We start from the raw sequence: 14,715 nt of genomic DNA on the forward strand, positions 1-14,715 counted from the left end.
ACAATAGAGGGACACAAAACTGTACTTACCTCGAAGACCTGAAAACAGCAAAATAACACAACACAGAGGAGGGAGACACTGGTCATCCTTTGGAATGGAGTCATGCTACTTCTTCATGTCATAACAATAAAGTGGACTAAGAACTAAAAAAGCAGGCATTTGTTAGGAATATAGTATCAAATTGGCGGTTTCGGTTCTTACCCAGCTCTTTTTCTTCTTCTTTTTCGCATCTTGATCCTTCAAGCTGCCCACACTTGACATGCTGGTGAGGCTGTTCAGACTGGAGATGCTTTCGCATGAGTTCTGACGGTGAATCCGCAGGTCTAGAAACCGAGTGAAATCTATGTCAAACAACAGGCAAAGCGATTAAAACACACAAAGGTAAAGAAACGATGGCTTTTCAAACCTTTCATGTTATCTGGGTTGTTTAAAGCTCCTTGTATTACAGCCTGGGCCTCTTCATTCTTGGTCTTCAGGGCTTCGATGGTCTCTCGCAGTTCCATCAGCTCCGTGTCCTGGACATACATGAGGTAAAAGTGTGTCTTAATCTACGATGTGTCACAAAAAGTGGGGGCCATATAGTTTCAAATACACCGGGTCACAAATAAGTTATTATGTTACTAATGTAGTTCAGGCCACAAGGTGATAAATTGAGAGAGAGAAATGTAAATAAATAAATAAAAAAAAACTGTCGGTGATTCATTGAGAAATTTATTTGTTTTTATTTACACTTTCTATTTCAGAATATTTTTTGTGCGTTGTTGTCCTATGATAAATGTAAAAGGGGCATATCTTTAAATAACCCATTGATTAATCAGGAGTAAATAATACAACGTCGAATAAAATTCCACAGATAAACATATATGTCCGCAAAAGTCTTATGGGCAACATAATGACATTTTAGTTGGCCATAAGTGTTGAGAACTGATATAATACAGAGAATTGAGCAGACCATTTTTTTTCCAATTGCGCTTATTTGTCTAAAATCCCACACCGCTGAGCTCGGAGCCCGGCTCTCCTTAAGGTTACAGACACTGAGCTCCTGGCTGAGCTGCACAGGTCAGCGCGCTGGCATGAACAACAAAGGCTTCTCCAGGAGTTGTCTGGACGGGGCTTTCAGCGGGAGCAGTAAGGCATGAAGTACAGAGAAAGAGAGAGAGAGAGAGAGAGACTCCTCACATTTTAACAGACACACACACACACACACACACTGAACACCACCTCGGGCTCTCATCAGTTGATCCACACCAATAATGGTATTAAGGCAGAAGAATGCAGGAATGTGATGACTGGTGTGAGTGTGAACTGTTTGTGCTCTCATTCAGGCTAAACCTTCACCCATTAGTGTGTTTTTTTTTTTTTTTTTTTCATTTATTGATCCTTCTCACATTATCATTCTGTGGGACTGCAGCCTGGGCCCCCTAACCCGCATTCCTCTTCACCGTAGGCTGCAGTCAAAGTCGGTTTGCTCAATGTTAGCACAAATGTTGTTTGTTAAATACTCCCGACACGCTGATGGAATGCTGCCGGAATTCAAGTTCGCTCATGTCTGTGTGGACGAGTGCGGATGAGATAATACCTTCTGCTCGTGGCTTAATGAGAGACTCTGCAGCCGGGTTGTCATCAGGGCTAAACTTTGCTCAAATGCAGCAACCAGGTTAGCCTGTTTTGGGAAAATGAGAAAATCACATACACCCATTCCGATTATCCACAAATACTACTATTCATAATTAAAAACAACAGACTACGGCATCTACGGTAGTGTGAATTGAAAAACATACGGGGATAAATGGTTTACTTTATAACGTAACTTAATTTATGATAAAAGTGTTAATTTCGTTCATTGTATTCAAGGTGCCAAAACCCGGATGATATGAAAAGGTGAAAAGGAGCTGTGCCGTGGACATTCCTCTCCTGCTTAATTTCTCTCATACATAGTCCTTTAGCCCAGAGCAGGAAGGGAGATTTAATTACTTTTTTTTTTTTTCAAAATCCTTTGTAGAACATATTAATATTGTGAAAAATTGGGTACATCTCAGTCATTAATCCTGAGCGCAGTGGGTTTGTGATCTCTCCATCTGTTATGCCCATTTTACCGTCTTCACATAATAAGGTCAGTGGACTCACAATGCTTTCGAGGTAAAACGACCTTGTAAGTAGGGGAGAAAGGGCAAGGCGTGCACATGTGTGTGTGCATAGAGGTGTAAATGAGTTGGGGAGAGGCTCAGAAAGACGACAGGATTATTCCGCCCCCCCGGGTGAATGAGATATTTGCTGACTACATTGAAAAGGTCTATGGCTTCGAACGTCTGTTTTCTGCGTATTTTTTTTTCTGAGGTTTAAATTTGACTTTTTACCATGTGAACAGATCAGAGTTAACAATGGAGTGGATTTAATGAGTGAATAAAACAAGAAAAAATGAGACATGGTGAGAGTCTATATCTTGCTACATCAACAAATTACACATTTTTTTCAGTTTTTCTGATTTGAAGTTTGCAGGATTGTAATCAGATCCAAAAATTCAATTGTTTTAGGGAAGATTTATTTTTGTTTGTTTTAAAGCTGGGTTGCGGCAATGACTATACAATAGCAGGATTGGACACATTAGACTGATTTAGGAATAGAATACACAACAACTGCATATCATAATCACTAAAGTGGACTGAGAGCTGACAGGCAGACGTCTGTTATTGACAGATTGAGACAGAGTCAGCTTGGGATTGTGGTTGTATTATATGGTATGTTAGACCTCGGAGGCTATTTTTTTTGTAATCTTTCTATGCTGTTGGTCTTTTCATAGGATCTTCTTGACAGTACAAAACGTGTAGAATGCTGCTGGTCTTATCCTGGGCCTCGCCCCAATGACTTGATTGACATCATGATTTTTGTGACATGAATTCCAAGTAAACTGTAGTCATTATGGACTGAATGACAGCAGCCAATCACTACTCACATTGGCTGTCAGCTGGGTGGTTAGGTTGGACACTTTCTCCTGGGACGATTCCAGCTCCCTCCTCAGCTTGCGAATTTGCTGTGAGGAAAAAAACGGTTTGCTGCTTCATGACAAGATCACAAAGGCTGACAGTGGGTGATACGAGGCAAGTGCTTGAATAGGTTATTGTTTATGGGATGAATGACGGACTTGTCCCCACGTAGACGGCCAGGATGAAAGTGACAGATGGGAGCTGAGAAGTGGGACAGGGAAGGGAACGCTTACCTCTCCCTGAATCCTTTCCTCAGCCTTTAGATGCAGCAGGAATGAAAGTCAAGATATTAGAGAAAGACTAGAAGTACCGAAGGAGAGGAGAGACGATTCCTAACGTCAATCGTGAGGGAGGAAGGAAATGTCAGGCATCCACGTGCATGCGAACAAAAACACCTCATACACTTCTTAATATCTGACAAGAAATGATAGCTACCTGTGTCTGTATGCCGCTGACACTCACCGAGGAGTAGCTGGAAGACGCATTGGAAGCCAAGGAGATAACAGACCCATGAACTGAAAAGAAACGACAAAATGCACCATTGGAGAAATATCAATTTAATGGGCTCATGACAAAGCAGAGCAGGTTTCTAAAAATATATCATTTAATAACCGCACCTTCGTCATTGGGCTCTTTGTCCCTGAATGAGCCCGAGCGAATCATCCCCATGCTGCGAGGACGTTCAGCCAGCGACAGCGTGCTGCCGAGCGGAGACGCACCATAGAGCTCCAGCGATGCTTCATGCGTCGGGATGCTGTTAGACCGGGTCATCCTTGGAGGTCCTCCGACAGGACTGGGTACTGATCCAACAGTAGAGGGGCCAAAGCATGTCATTCTCCATGACATATAAAACGTATACAAATTGTCCATACCGCAGTTTTGTTCACAAATTCTTTCTAACATTTGTTATCATGGATCGGTACGAACCCATACTGGTCTTTGAGGAGCGTGGCAGGGAGGTTGGCGAGGAGAGCATTGGCAGGGTGAGTGAGTCCGTCATACTGAGAACAGTATGAGAGTGTCTCCTCTCTCCTTTCTCCTTTCCATCCTCCTCAGGCTGGGAGGCACCACAGAAACTACACAGATGGAGGGCAGTGTCACTGCTGATCGTAATAAAGGCTACATGACATTGAATGCTATGGAGGAGAGAATATACACACACAAACACACACACCTACACACGCACAAACAGCACACAATACAAGGACTGTCTTTGCTACGCCACTAATAGTTGGTGTGATACAAAGTGGAATAAACGAAATAATATAGTACTGTAAATTAACTGCAGTTATCGTCAGATGAGACTTTTGTCTGAACTTCATTATTTGGAATAACTTTTAACCGCGCCAACATCGATCTTTGCATGATCCATATGCATATTTTATACATATGTATTTGATACATATGTATTTACACAAATGTATATGTGTATCAACTTACCTTGAACCTTTCTTTGGGAGTGTATTTCGGTCTCTCTGAGAACTGTGAAGATTAAACACTGGCATTATTACATATTACTTCTGGCACAACACTGACCATAGTCCTTTAGTAATGATACATTTACACACTCGCATTCTGTGTGGATATGAATAGATGTGCATACATGTTGCATTTGCTTGGTGTTTGAGCTAATGATGTACATATGTTTTTGTTTTATATGAAATTTAAGAATCCAAGTGAAAAGTTGTCTAACATCACATAAAATTATTATTTTATTGTTTACAACACATCCTATTTGGCACATCAGTAAGCATCGAGTAGTAGCTCGTAGTCGACTTCAGATCATTTGTGATTCATGAAATGAGTTTTGCTATGTTGCATCCATTTCTTGATTAGAAACGTCAGTGAAATGTTTGACCCGGGCGTGCAGAACATTTACGCTTCCCCATTACAACCTCCCCCCTTGAATGTGAAGCATGAAAACGCAGTTCCCAACCTGACCACTAGATGAAGCCACTGTGTAGCAGAAGCTTATAGATGGCGAAACATCTGCTTTGCATGTGTGCCTTCTGTATATTTGCGCAGCTATAAATTGCTTCATGTTTAACATATGTGTGTATCAACACAATTACATCTCACCTGTCTGTGACGGTCATGGCGACTTTACTTCCAGAGCTCCAGCTAGTGGGAGTGCCTCTGTCTTCTTGCCTATCTTTATCTCTGGAATCAGTGGTGGCGTAACCTCTCGCCGAATTCTCCCCGTCTTTCTCCCTCTCCTGCAGCTCTGGGGCCAGGCTCATCTGCAATGGCAGTGACTCCATGCTGCGATGGACCCCGGAAAGTCGTGGGTAGAGAAGGGGAGAGTTGCTTCCTGCGCTTCCCTGAACCCCCAGAGAAGTCATTTGCCTGGGTCCCAACCCCATCCCCGTGTCTTGAAAACAAGCCGAAGAGTTGACGTTTAGCATGGGAGCAGGACTGGGGGTTAGGCAGTGGCTTGAGGAGCTACCCCCGGAGCTAGCAAGGTCTTGGAGCTTTGAGTAGGGAGGGATCTTCGGAGGCAAGTCTTGAACTCCAACCTCCAGGCTGTTTGAGTTCAGCTTGTCAAGCTGGGCGACGGAGGGAGGCTTTGACAGACTCCGTATACCAGATAATCTGAAAGACAAAAACACGACGCTTTTAATGTGTCATTTTGTATGTTGAAAAAGAGCGATACAACGGCACCAAGAAATCAAAGCTTGCGCGTTTCATTTTAGTAAATGAACTTTAGTACCTGTGTGTGCTGGGTGAGGGTAAATCTGTGCCCTTGCCACTGCTGGGAGGCTTCAGTCCCTGGAGCTTCCCTCCATTCTCTGACAGCACCTGAGCAGGATTCCCCTTCAGGGACCCCCCTCCGCACTCTGAATCAGACACCACGGCTTTAGCTTTGGCCCGCTCTTTCTCTTTCTCCCTATCAGTTTGGTTTACAGGACTGGGACTGGGGATCCCGCGGCCCCCCGTCTTACTAATCCCTGTCCCGGAACCAAGCCCCGAGGCTGGCTCTTTATGTCTCGTGCCTTGGGGTGCCATGGTCGACGGTTTGATCAGCCCAGAGCCCGTATCCATGGAAGTGCTCACTGGGCGAGCTGAGCTCGGTCGGGTTAGCGTGAGGGTGCTTGTCTTGGCCGGACGAGGCAGAGAACGGTATTGGAGTGAGGTTCTGGCATTTGGGGACAAAAAACCACTCTGGTCACTGCTTGAAACATCAAGACTAGTTTTACGTCCACCACCGGCACCTGGTTTGACAGGAATACCGGAAGATTTGGGAATCTTTCCAACAGTCGCAGAGCCGCTGGGTATGGTGCCGCCACTTGTACTCAATCCGGTTGACGTACTGGTGATAGTTGTGCTGTTACAGGTGGCGGCATTGGTCTTTTTAAAACCAAAGTTTCCACCAGCTGAAGGCCTGACCAGGCCAGACGGAGGTTTACGTTGCTCACAAGAACTACCGCCGTTCCGATGGTCCTTGCCGGCATCAGACGAGGAGCGTTGAAGACCTGAATTTTTGACCGCTAATCGAGATTTATCTAATGGCTTTCCATCTGACTTGACTGTACCTATCAAGAAAAGGCAGAAAGACACAAAACAGCGGTTAATAGGTTAGCACTATCTTGTGATGAGTGAGAATTAACAGGCAATCTAAGGATACGATATCTTATCAGAACACCTACTGGTCTGACTTTGTGACTAAATGAACAGACAGTCAGCTTAGGCCTTGCTCACACTGTTATCACGCTGTGACCCTTCTTTTCCATCCTGATGAACTAAAATAGTTTTCTCTGGCTTTCCAGTAAGTGAGGCTTCCGTGGGTCACGGCTGCTGAGAGCTTAAATGAACATATGCAGCATGACTGTGGAAAACTGGTCTTCACATTAACAAAGCCCATCTGTGGGCACGAAAACTGCAAGGAACACACACTTACCGCATGTCTCCCCCACTAAAGGGTCTTTATGTACAGAGCCCGAGGTGGAGGGAGCATTGCGTGATTTTGTCTCACACCTGTGCATTGCCCAAATTAAGTAGACCAATTTGGAAGTTATGATGAGGAATGAGATCTTTAAGTCAATTTAGCATGCAAACTCGTGGGCAATGGCCACACAAGTGAAAGCCCACAATACCCATGACTTTTACTTCGTATCTAATGGGAGTTGTTATATGAGGTTTATATACAAGGCATTAACACAGTCAAAGAACTGCTGTTGAATCGGACCCACCAGCTCGCAGACTCGAGACATCTGGAGTCATTTAAGGGTATTTATAAACCCACAAGACACATACACACACATGTAGGATCGGACATGCACCAAGTACACACTCGAGAGTTCCGACTTTTGTGTCTTACAGAAATGTGACACTGACAACTCATTATACTTTAAGTTCCACCTGGAGCGCGATAACTGGGTTGACATGTCAAGTCATGCACTCGATCAGTTGTGTAACCACGAGGTTGCGCGTTCCAAGAATTTATTGAAATCTACCGAGAAAGATTTTCTGTAAGTTTTAGATAACACCGACAAGGACCGCAAACGGGAAGGAAGTCAGCAGGATGGAGTGATCATGCATCTATGCACAATCATGAGACACACAGGGTGACATCCCTCTTCAGTGCAGCCTCATATTACTGTCTACCACGGAGGAGTTTGCACCGATAAGTTTGTTTTGCCGAACGCTCCCAATTACGCAAAATCTAATAAATCAAATTCTATGTATTTGTGTTAGAGTTCTGTGAGGTTTCATGAGGGGAAGAAGGTAACACACGGCGGTGCACGTATGGCTTCACTGTCTCTCAAGACATAATTCTGACCATTTTTAACATTTTCCTCTGCCCATACAGCAATAGATGGAGCATTTGGAAGAGATGACAAAGAGTTGAGGATGTACTGATGGAGCGGATGAGTGTCAAAAATGGGGGCACAGATGAGGGTGCCCCCTTTCCATTACTGCTGGAGGCGGAGGTGATACATTCCTGTGAGCACTAGGGAGACGTGGCAGTGAATAAAATTAAATGCACTTCCATGGCAGTTAAATATTAGTGGGTGTTAGTGAATTTTGGTTGACACATGGAAAAGGTTAGAACCCTTAAAGAATGTCTGTTCGTTATTAGTTTGAATCTATGAATTCCTCAACAATGATTAGCATCGGGACTATTAATAATCTGCTTTTGCTTGTTAGAGCGTCTGATTCAGCAAAATGTCAGATTCAGTAACAAAGTAAAAAAACAACTATATACATATATTCATACATATGCGGGCGCGCACACGCATATATATACAGGCATATATACTGTACATACTGTATATGTACATACATGTATATATATCATAGATACATGCATATTGACAACACACATTGTAATATATATCATACATACATGCATATATATATCTGTGTTTGGCATACATGTCACTTGTATAGCGGCTAATAAAAAAATAGTCCTACAAAGAGAAGACTGTTTCAATTGACACAGGTTATCTTGACCGCTATAGAATACCACAACTAATGTATTGTATGATTTGGCCTGTGTGTGTCTGCGCCTGGATGTCAATGTGTGTTTACACAGTGTGCTTAACGCACAGCTGCACAATCTCCACTATTGTGCTGTTTGTGTTGAGTGGGTTTGTGTTAAATGTGATGGGCGACACTCTCTAACTTTGGCACGATTTGAGACGCCCGCACAAACAGACAGACGCACAAACACAAACACACAAGCACGCACACACACACACACACACACACACACACACACACACACAGTCCCTTTCTCTGCAGTCGCTTTATTTTAGTGCTATAAATTCTCTGTCACAGAAATAAAGATTGGATAGGAAAGGATGGGCGAAAAGAGAGGGGAAAAAAGATTGGGACTGTGTGTGTGTGTTTGTGTGTGTGTGGCTTAGAGTGAGTGAGTGAGTGAATGTGGTTGGTTGGCAGGAAGGGAGTGGGTGGTGATGGGCGTTTGATACATGGCACCACTTTCTAAGGCCCAGGGGGTGGGCTGCAGCTGTGGCTGAGTGTGGTACAAAGACAGAGTGTTTGTGAGTGAGCATGGGTGACAGCCAGAGAAAAGTGTCGGTGTGTTTAGTTTATGAAACATTTTAAATATCTATCTATCTATCTATCTATCTATCTATCTATCTATCTATATATATATGTACATATACATATATATATACACATACATCTATACTATATATGTAAGTTGTGTATTTGGGTGTGTTTCAAACTTACCTGCCACTTTCAACCCGGTCTGAGAAGTGTGCGTTATTGGGGAGGTGATTCCCACAGGTGGATTTCTTCCTTTCTTGAGCAGATTTCCTTGGCCCAGGGTCTGAGGTTTCTTCAGTTCACCCCTGCTTCCTTCCATTCCCTCCCCCTGCGGACGTGTTTTTTTCCATTTATTTGCAGATTCGGACTTGAGGCTTCCTGTGTCAAAGACGCTGCTGCCCTGACTCTTGCGGCTGGGTTTGGTATCGTCGCTGTCCCAGGACAGACCGCTTTCCACAAGGGACCTTTTTTCAGCATCGGTGCGCATCTACAAAACAAAAGAGACATAGTATATAGTGTGTTCAATTAATTATTTACTTAATAACAATGATGATAAAAAACTGGATTTTGTGTTGCTCATTTCTGAGCAATGCCCACTTTTGATGGCATTCACTGATTCCAATCTTTTTGGCTCTTGCTGATGGCAAAGCAAATGAGGGGGCATTAAAATTATCTAAATGATGAGGCCTAGTTTGCAGTCAGGCCTCTGCCATTTAAAATGGTATCATGTTCAATAGAAAAAATGAAAATGCAATGGGTTCAGAAATGTCATTTAAAAATACTCTATATGTAGTGATAAAACATGACTGTGTCAATGTTTAATATCACTTATATGAGTTTATTTGTGGATGAATGTGAAGTTAACTTCACAGACGCAGTTTAGATCCCACACATCAAGAATAACTGCTGAACAGTGTGTCCAAATGTGTGTGAATGGGACGCTGTGTGTGAGTGTGTTACTGCATGTGATACTTTCAAGACATTTCAGCCAAAAGTTCCCATGAGGCTTCAACCTGAATTCCTTTTATATTAAAACCAATAGACCCCATGGACAGGTTCACATCACATAGGGAGGAGGTATTTGTGTGCATGTGTGTGCTTGTGTGTGTTTAAGACAGAGCGAGAGAGACCTGACAGGACGGGACCTGTAGCTTAAACATCATTTCCTCAAACACATTCTCTGATTATTGAAATAGAGGGGGCACAAATATACATCTCCTCCAAGAGCTAAACATTGGGAACAACACAACAGGAAATAAAGCAGTTTGTTGTATGGTACATGCACAAATATTTGAAAAAGAAGGTGAATTCTCAGGAATACTTGCTCAGCCTCTGGGTGAGAATGGTAAAATAGACTTTTCTGTCACAATGTATCTATATGTCACCTCTCGCCTCTCAATGGATTTGATTCTCTTATATTTTGAATTCCTATTAATTCGCTGTCAAACTTCCCTTTTACTTTCTATTGTACCTATGTATTATACCTATGTACTCAATACGTGTGAGAATAAGGAACAGATGTTCCACATTCACAGTTCCAATTGAGGAAATTGAAGTCAAAGGAACACAAACGAACACAGGAATAACAGAAATGGAAAATAAGGACAGAATGAATTTGGGAGACAAAGGGAAACAAGCACAGAGTAGCATTAATGTCAAGGAAAAAGGCAGCCATAAGTATTAAACAATACAGGGTGCATGATGATGTGGTGGTTGGTTGGTTTCCATGGTAATGTTGCCATAGGGGGTAATGGTTGCCATGACTTCAGCAACAGTGTGGAGGGAGGTGCCCTGGTTCTTCTGGCTCACTGGCCTGGATGCAATACTGCAGATGGCCCCGTGTGCATGTGTGTGTGTGTGTGTGTGTATGTGTGTGTGTGTGTGCAGATGGCCAGGTTGTAGTCCTGTCCTTCAGTATAATGGAGAAGACAAAGACCCGCACTCTCAGCATCCTCGTACCTCTGTTGCTATGGTAACGCCGGCCCCTTTTTTTTAAACTCTCGCTGTATCTCCTTCTCAAATCCCACTGCATCAGTCAGACTAACCACATTGCGGAGGTGTGACCTACATCACACACTCTCAGAAAACACATACAAAGTATACAGCTAAATCCTCAGTTAAGACCAAATATAATTTAGATTCTATGATGTCACGGTTCCTAAATGCTATCGTCCCCAAATCCAGCCGTTTCTGAATACCACAAGGCATACGTACATTACTGAGGTACAGTGTGTGATGAGGGCAAACATAATCACTCAGGACTATGTTTCCACTTGCAAAGCCAGAAACGCCACTGAACCTGCAGCCTCTAAATCAACATAATCAGGAATTTTGGTTTAATAGAAAAACAAAGTCTTAAATTATAGGTTGAATTTGGTTAATAGAATCCCAAACCCATTAAGGAGTAACATAGTGGCAAATTTACTGATGTTCTGGCAAAAGGAATGTTAAGGCCTGTGGTTTATACTGGCTGACATTTTTAGAGTTTCTGTGTTTAGTGTTTCACTTACTTCCTCAGACGGCTTAATAAAACAACAACAGGTCCTTAAAAGGCCCAGCTCAGCCGACCTGCATCTACTGTGTGTGCTCGATGAATTTGTCAGCGGGAACAAATGATGGGTCTGCGATGAGCACTTCATCAGGATTTGTCCGACTAATATCTATTTCCTGCTCTTCCTCCACTGTTCAAACGTGTAAAAATGTATTTCCAACCTCATCGGCGCTTCACTTGGTTAATAGCTCAACTAATCCAAGTGTAACACACACGCTAAAAATCCGTCTGTCATATTAATGTGTAAGTATATGAGTTGTGTGTGTAACTTACCACGATGGTTGAGTTTCTCCGAGAGCCAATTGGAGTGGTAGGGAGGGAGTTGAGAGTGGGGCTGGTGTTGAACTCTTCAGAGCTCAAATTGTCAGAGCCGTCACTAAGGCCGCTGCTGATGGAGCTGCTCTCATCCCAGCTGAAAGACACAATGATAAGGACAACGTGTAGGTATTAAAAGAGCAATGCATTTGCATAAAGCGTGCACTGGGGTTCTTATAACAGTGGCCAAAAAGTAGGGATGCAACAAAGTACTGTATAATAACAAATCAAAGACAATAGGTATCATTAGGGTGACAGATTAATAATCAACAACTTTAAACTTCATTGGTTTGCACTAAAAGGGAAACAAGGATTTAGTGTTAATAACTAAGAAGAAATTGTTGGAACATTAACAATGGTTAAGGATGTACATAGTTGGACTGGTTATGTTTCAACACATAAGCCATCCACCAAAGCCTTCTTGATCAATATATAGTATTCCCATGCAAAAGTCTACCACGAGCTTGGTCTCCCTCTTTGCAAGCAATCATTTAAGTACCTTACCACTATCTTCTGTGAATACTTTACAGTTTAAGACATAACCCCGCAGGCTCAGATAGAGCAGCCCCTGGCGCCGATTGTACAAGTTTTTCTTTTGATTAAATATTCATAGACTAAGACCTCGTTTGGAAGCCTCACTGTCCCTGTGTGCTTGACTTTCACACTGCAAGCACTGCAGACACTTGGCAAACTCAGGTTTGGAGCGCCTTCAACATCTCTTCAACCCACAGACATAAAAATAGCACTGAGGAACCCATACAACGGTGTGCCCACAAGTGCAGGCAGGAGCTGAGTCTGCGCCTGGTCTACGAAATCTGCTCAGCACATATCTGCTAAAATGCTGTGTTGGGAAATGCGGTCAGCTATACATTGGTGCGGATATATAGTAACTGGTAAATGTAGTACAATAAGCAGGTCATGCTTATTCTGGGGGGTGGTAGAGATGGTCACATTAGGGTCAAGAGGTTACACTGATATCACATGATATTTTTAAGGGTGGAGCGTGCCTAATGAGGTCACGTATACAGCGGCGCAGGGATGGGCAGAGGGCGAAAAAGCGTGGGCCTTCCAGTTGGGTGCGCGTACGGGTCACGCCGTACCCTGGGGGGGTTGACAGTGGTTTTGATCGGGGGGAGAGGGGGAAAAGAAAAAGCCCTCCCCGATGAAGCTCTGACTATCCAAGACACAAGAGTGGGCAAAATTTGATCGCCCAGTCTGGAAGTCAAAGGACTTTTACGTACTTTTTCAGTTATTCAATCTGTCTATACACCTTTTTCAATAGTGTAAGACATTGTTTTACCATTTACATGGGCCCAAAACAAGAAAATAGCAGATGAGTTTTCTGACAGTTTAGAAATTTCGATATTTGATATGAACAAGATTTTAAGCTGATATGATCCTGACTATCAGCAAAGTCTGCTCCCCAGATTTTAAAGAGGAGTCATCTTCAAGCTCAGATACCTTTTCCAGGGCAGCTGTGATAATAACAAACAAATGAAAAAAAAATTAAAAAAAATCCAGAAACAAGGAAAAATACATTTCACATTCTTTCAGACTGAATGCAGAGGCGAGCGTGTCTCAGATTCCTCGTTGCTCGAGGATAAAAATCCCTCTTGAGACAAAACTGCGGTCCAGCATCAGCATCTCTTTGTTATTTTGAGCTTCTGAGCTGTCTGAAAGCCGACCGGCGTGAAAACAGCACGTGTTTGGTCAGTGTCGCTCGTCTCGGGTTATTAACTGATAGAAACAAGAGGTCACAAGGATCCAATAATGGGGGGAAATCAAACGGTACCTGAAACTCTGGCACTTTAGTCACTTTCAGTCGTAGAGGACTTTTGTTAAGGTCGCTTAAAGGTGAAATGCTAAGAGAACGCAGCCGGTAACACGGACACAAGCTATCAAGAGACACACAGCCAGCGAAAAATTACACTGGGATGCCTTAGGGTTGAATCTGAAGAAATGATGGTTAATCAGCCCTCGATGTTTAACTCATCTCAGTTGGGAGAGCAGAAAAAGAAAAGCTGTTCTAAAATAGATGGTATCTCTGCTGAAGTTAATTTCCTGATACAGCCACTGTCGGATAACTGCTACTGCGCATTAATCATCACCTCCCGATAATAGGATGTCTGAACTTGAGGATGAAACGGTGGAATATGAGGATACTCAAAAAGGTCGAGTGGCCGATGGGGAAGATTCAGGAGAATTTTGATGACCTTTTCGATGAAGAAACGGACATTTGTTGATACAAGGAGCTCCCACACATGATGGAGGGACACGATGGAGGGATGAGGTGTATCATCTCTCCCACGAAACCTACACCGTCATTTCTCTTCCACTTAGTCATTCTTGTAATAGCAGCTGCTAAAATATCTCATCCATCCAGACTCCACCTCATCTGTTCCAGTCTACAGCAGCAGCTGGATGGCAGAGGGAAAATACTAGATGCCATTAATGTACATCGTCCATTTTCCAGTTTAACTGTTGCCAAACACTTCTGGAAAGATCAAAATCAAGTCAAATCCATTCTTTTTTTTAAGGAATCGTTCAGGAAAATAGGACTAATGTAGTGGGAACAGATATTTTTCCTTTTCAGTAATTTGTCTCAGGGTGAGACCCGCCTCTCGCCCAATGGCGGCTGGGAGAGGCTCCAGCCTCATGCAACCTTGAGGGCAAGATAAGCCGTACAGATAATGGATGAATGAACTAATGAGTTTCTCATATATATGAATAGGGTTCAACAGGTTTTTGAATTGACTTCAAACTAAAAATGATCATATTAGTTGGAAAATGCAAGAATTAGTGGTATATAAAAACTGCACTCTGCTTTACCTGGCAGTCCCGTGGGTA

The 14,715-nt window shown here is 43.0% G+C and overlaps 1 protein-coding gene across 8 annotated transcripts in view; it reads right to left on the minus strand.

Moving 5' to 3' along the window:
* The window catches only part of nav1a (neuron navigator 1a), a 75,486-nt gene that overhangs the window by 8,771 nt on the left and 52,000 nt on the right, over positions 1-14,715 (minus strand). For 5 of the 8 annotated variants that reach the window (XM_086141852.1, XM_086141853.1, XM_086141848.1 and 2 more), the window contains 13 exons: positions 11,827-11,965; positions 9,186-9,489; positions 5,695-6,517; positions 5,064-5,576; positions 4,425-4,466; positions 3,912-4,060; positions 3,602-3,784; positions 3,420-3,499; positions 3,218-3,241; positions 2,954-3,031; positions 1,580-1,663; positions 407-515; positions 202-323 (listed from right to left, as the gene is read on the minus strand). In XM_086141852.1, coding sequence (XP_085997978.1) covers positions 202-323; positions 407-515; positions 1,580-1,663; positions 2,954-3,031; positions 3,218-3,241; positions 3,420-3,499; positions 3,602-3,784; positions 3,912-4,060; positions 4,425-4,466; positions 5,064-5,576; positions 5,695-6,517; positions 9,186-9,489; positions 11,827-11,965 — 2,650 coding nt within the window. The remainder of the gene's footprint in view (positions 1-201; positions 324-406; positions 516-1,579; positions 1,664-2,953; positions 3,032-3,217; positions 3,242-3,419; positions 3,500-3,601; positions 3,785-3,911; positions 4,061-4,424; positions 4,467-5,063; positions 5,577-5,694; positions 6,518-9,185; positions 9,490-11,826; positions 11,966-14,715) is intronic. The other 3 variants (XM_086141850.1, XM_086141851.1, XM_086141849.1) reach the window with 3 other exon arrangements.

The sequence above is a fragment of the Fistularia commersonii genome, chromosome 34 (genome assembly GCF_037954325.1).
Source record: "Fistularia commersonii isolate RoL2024-O1a breed Wild chromosome 34, RoL_Fcom_v1.0, whole genome shotgun sequence".
NCBI classification, from domain to species: domain Eukaryota; kingdom Metazoa; phylum Chordata; class Actinopteri; order Syngnathiformes; family Fistulariidae; genus Fistularia; species Fistularia commersonii.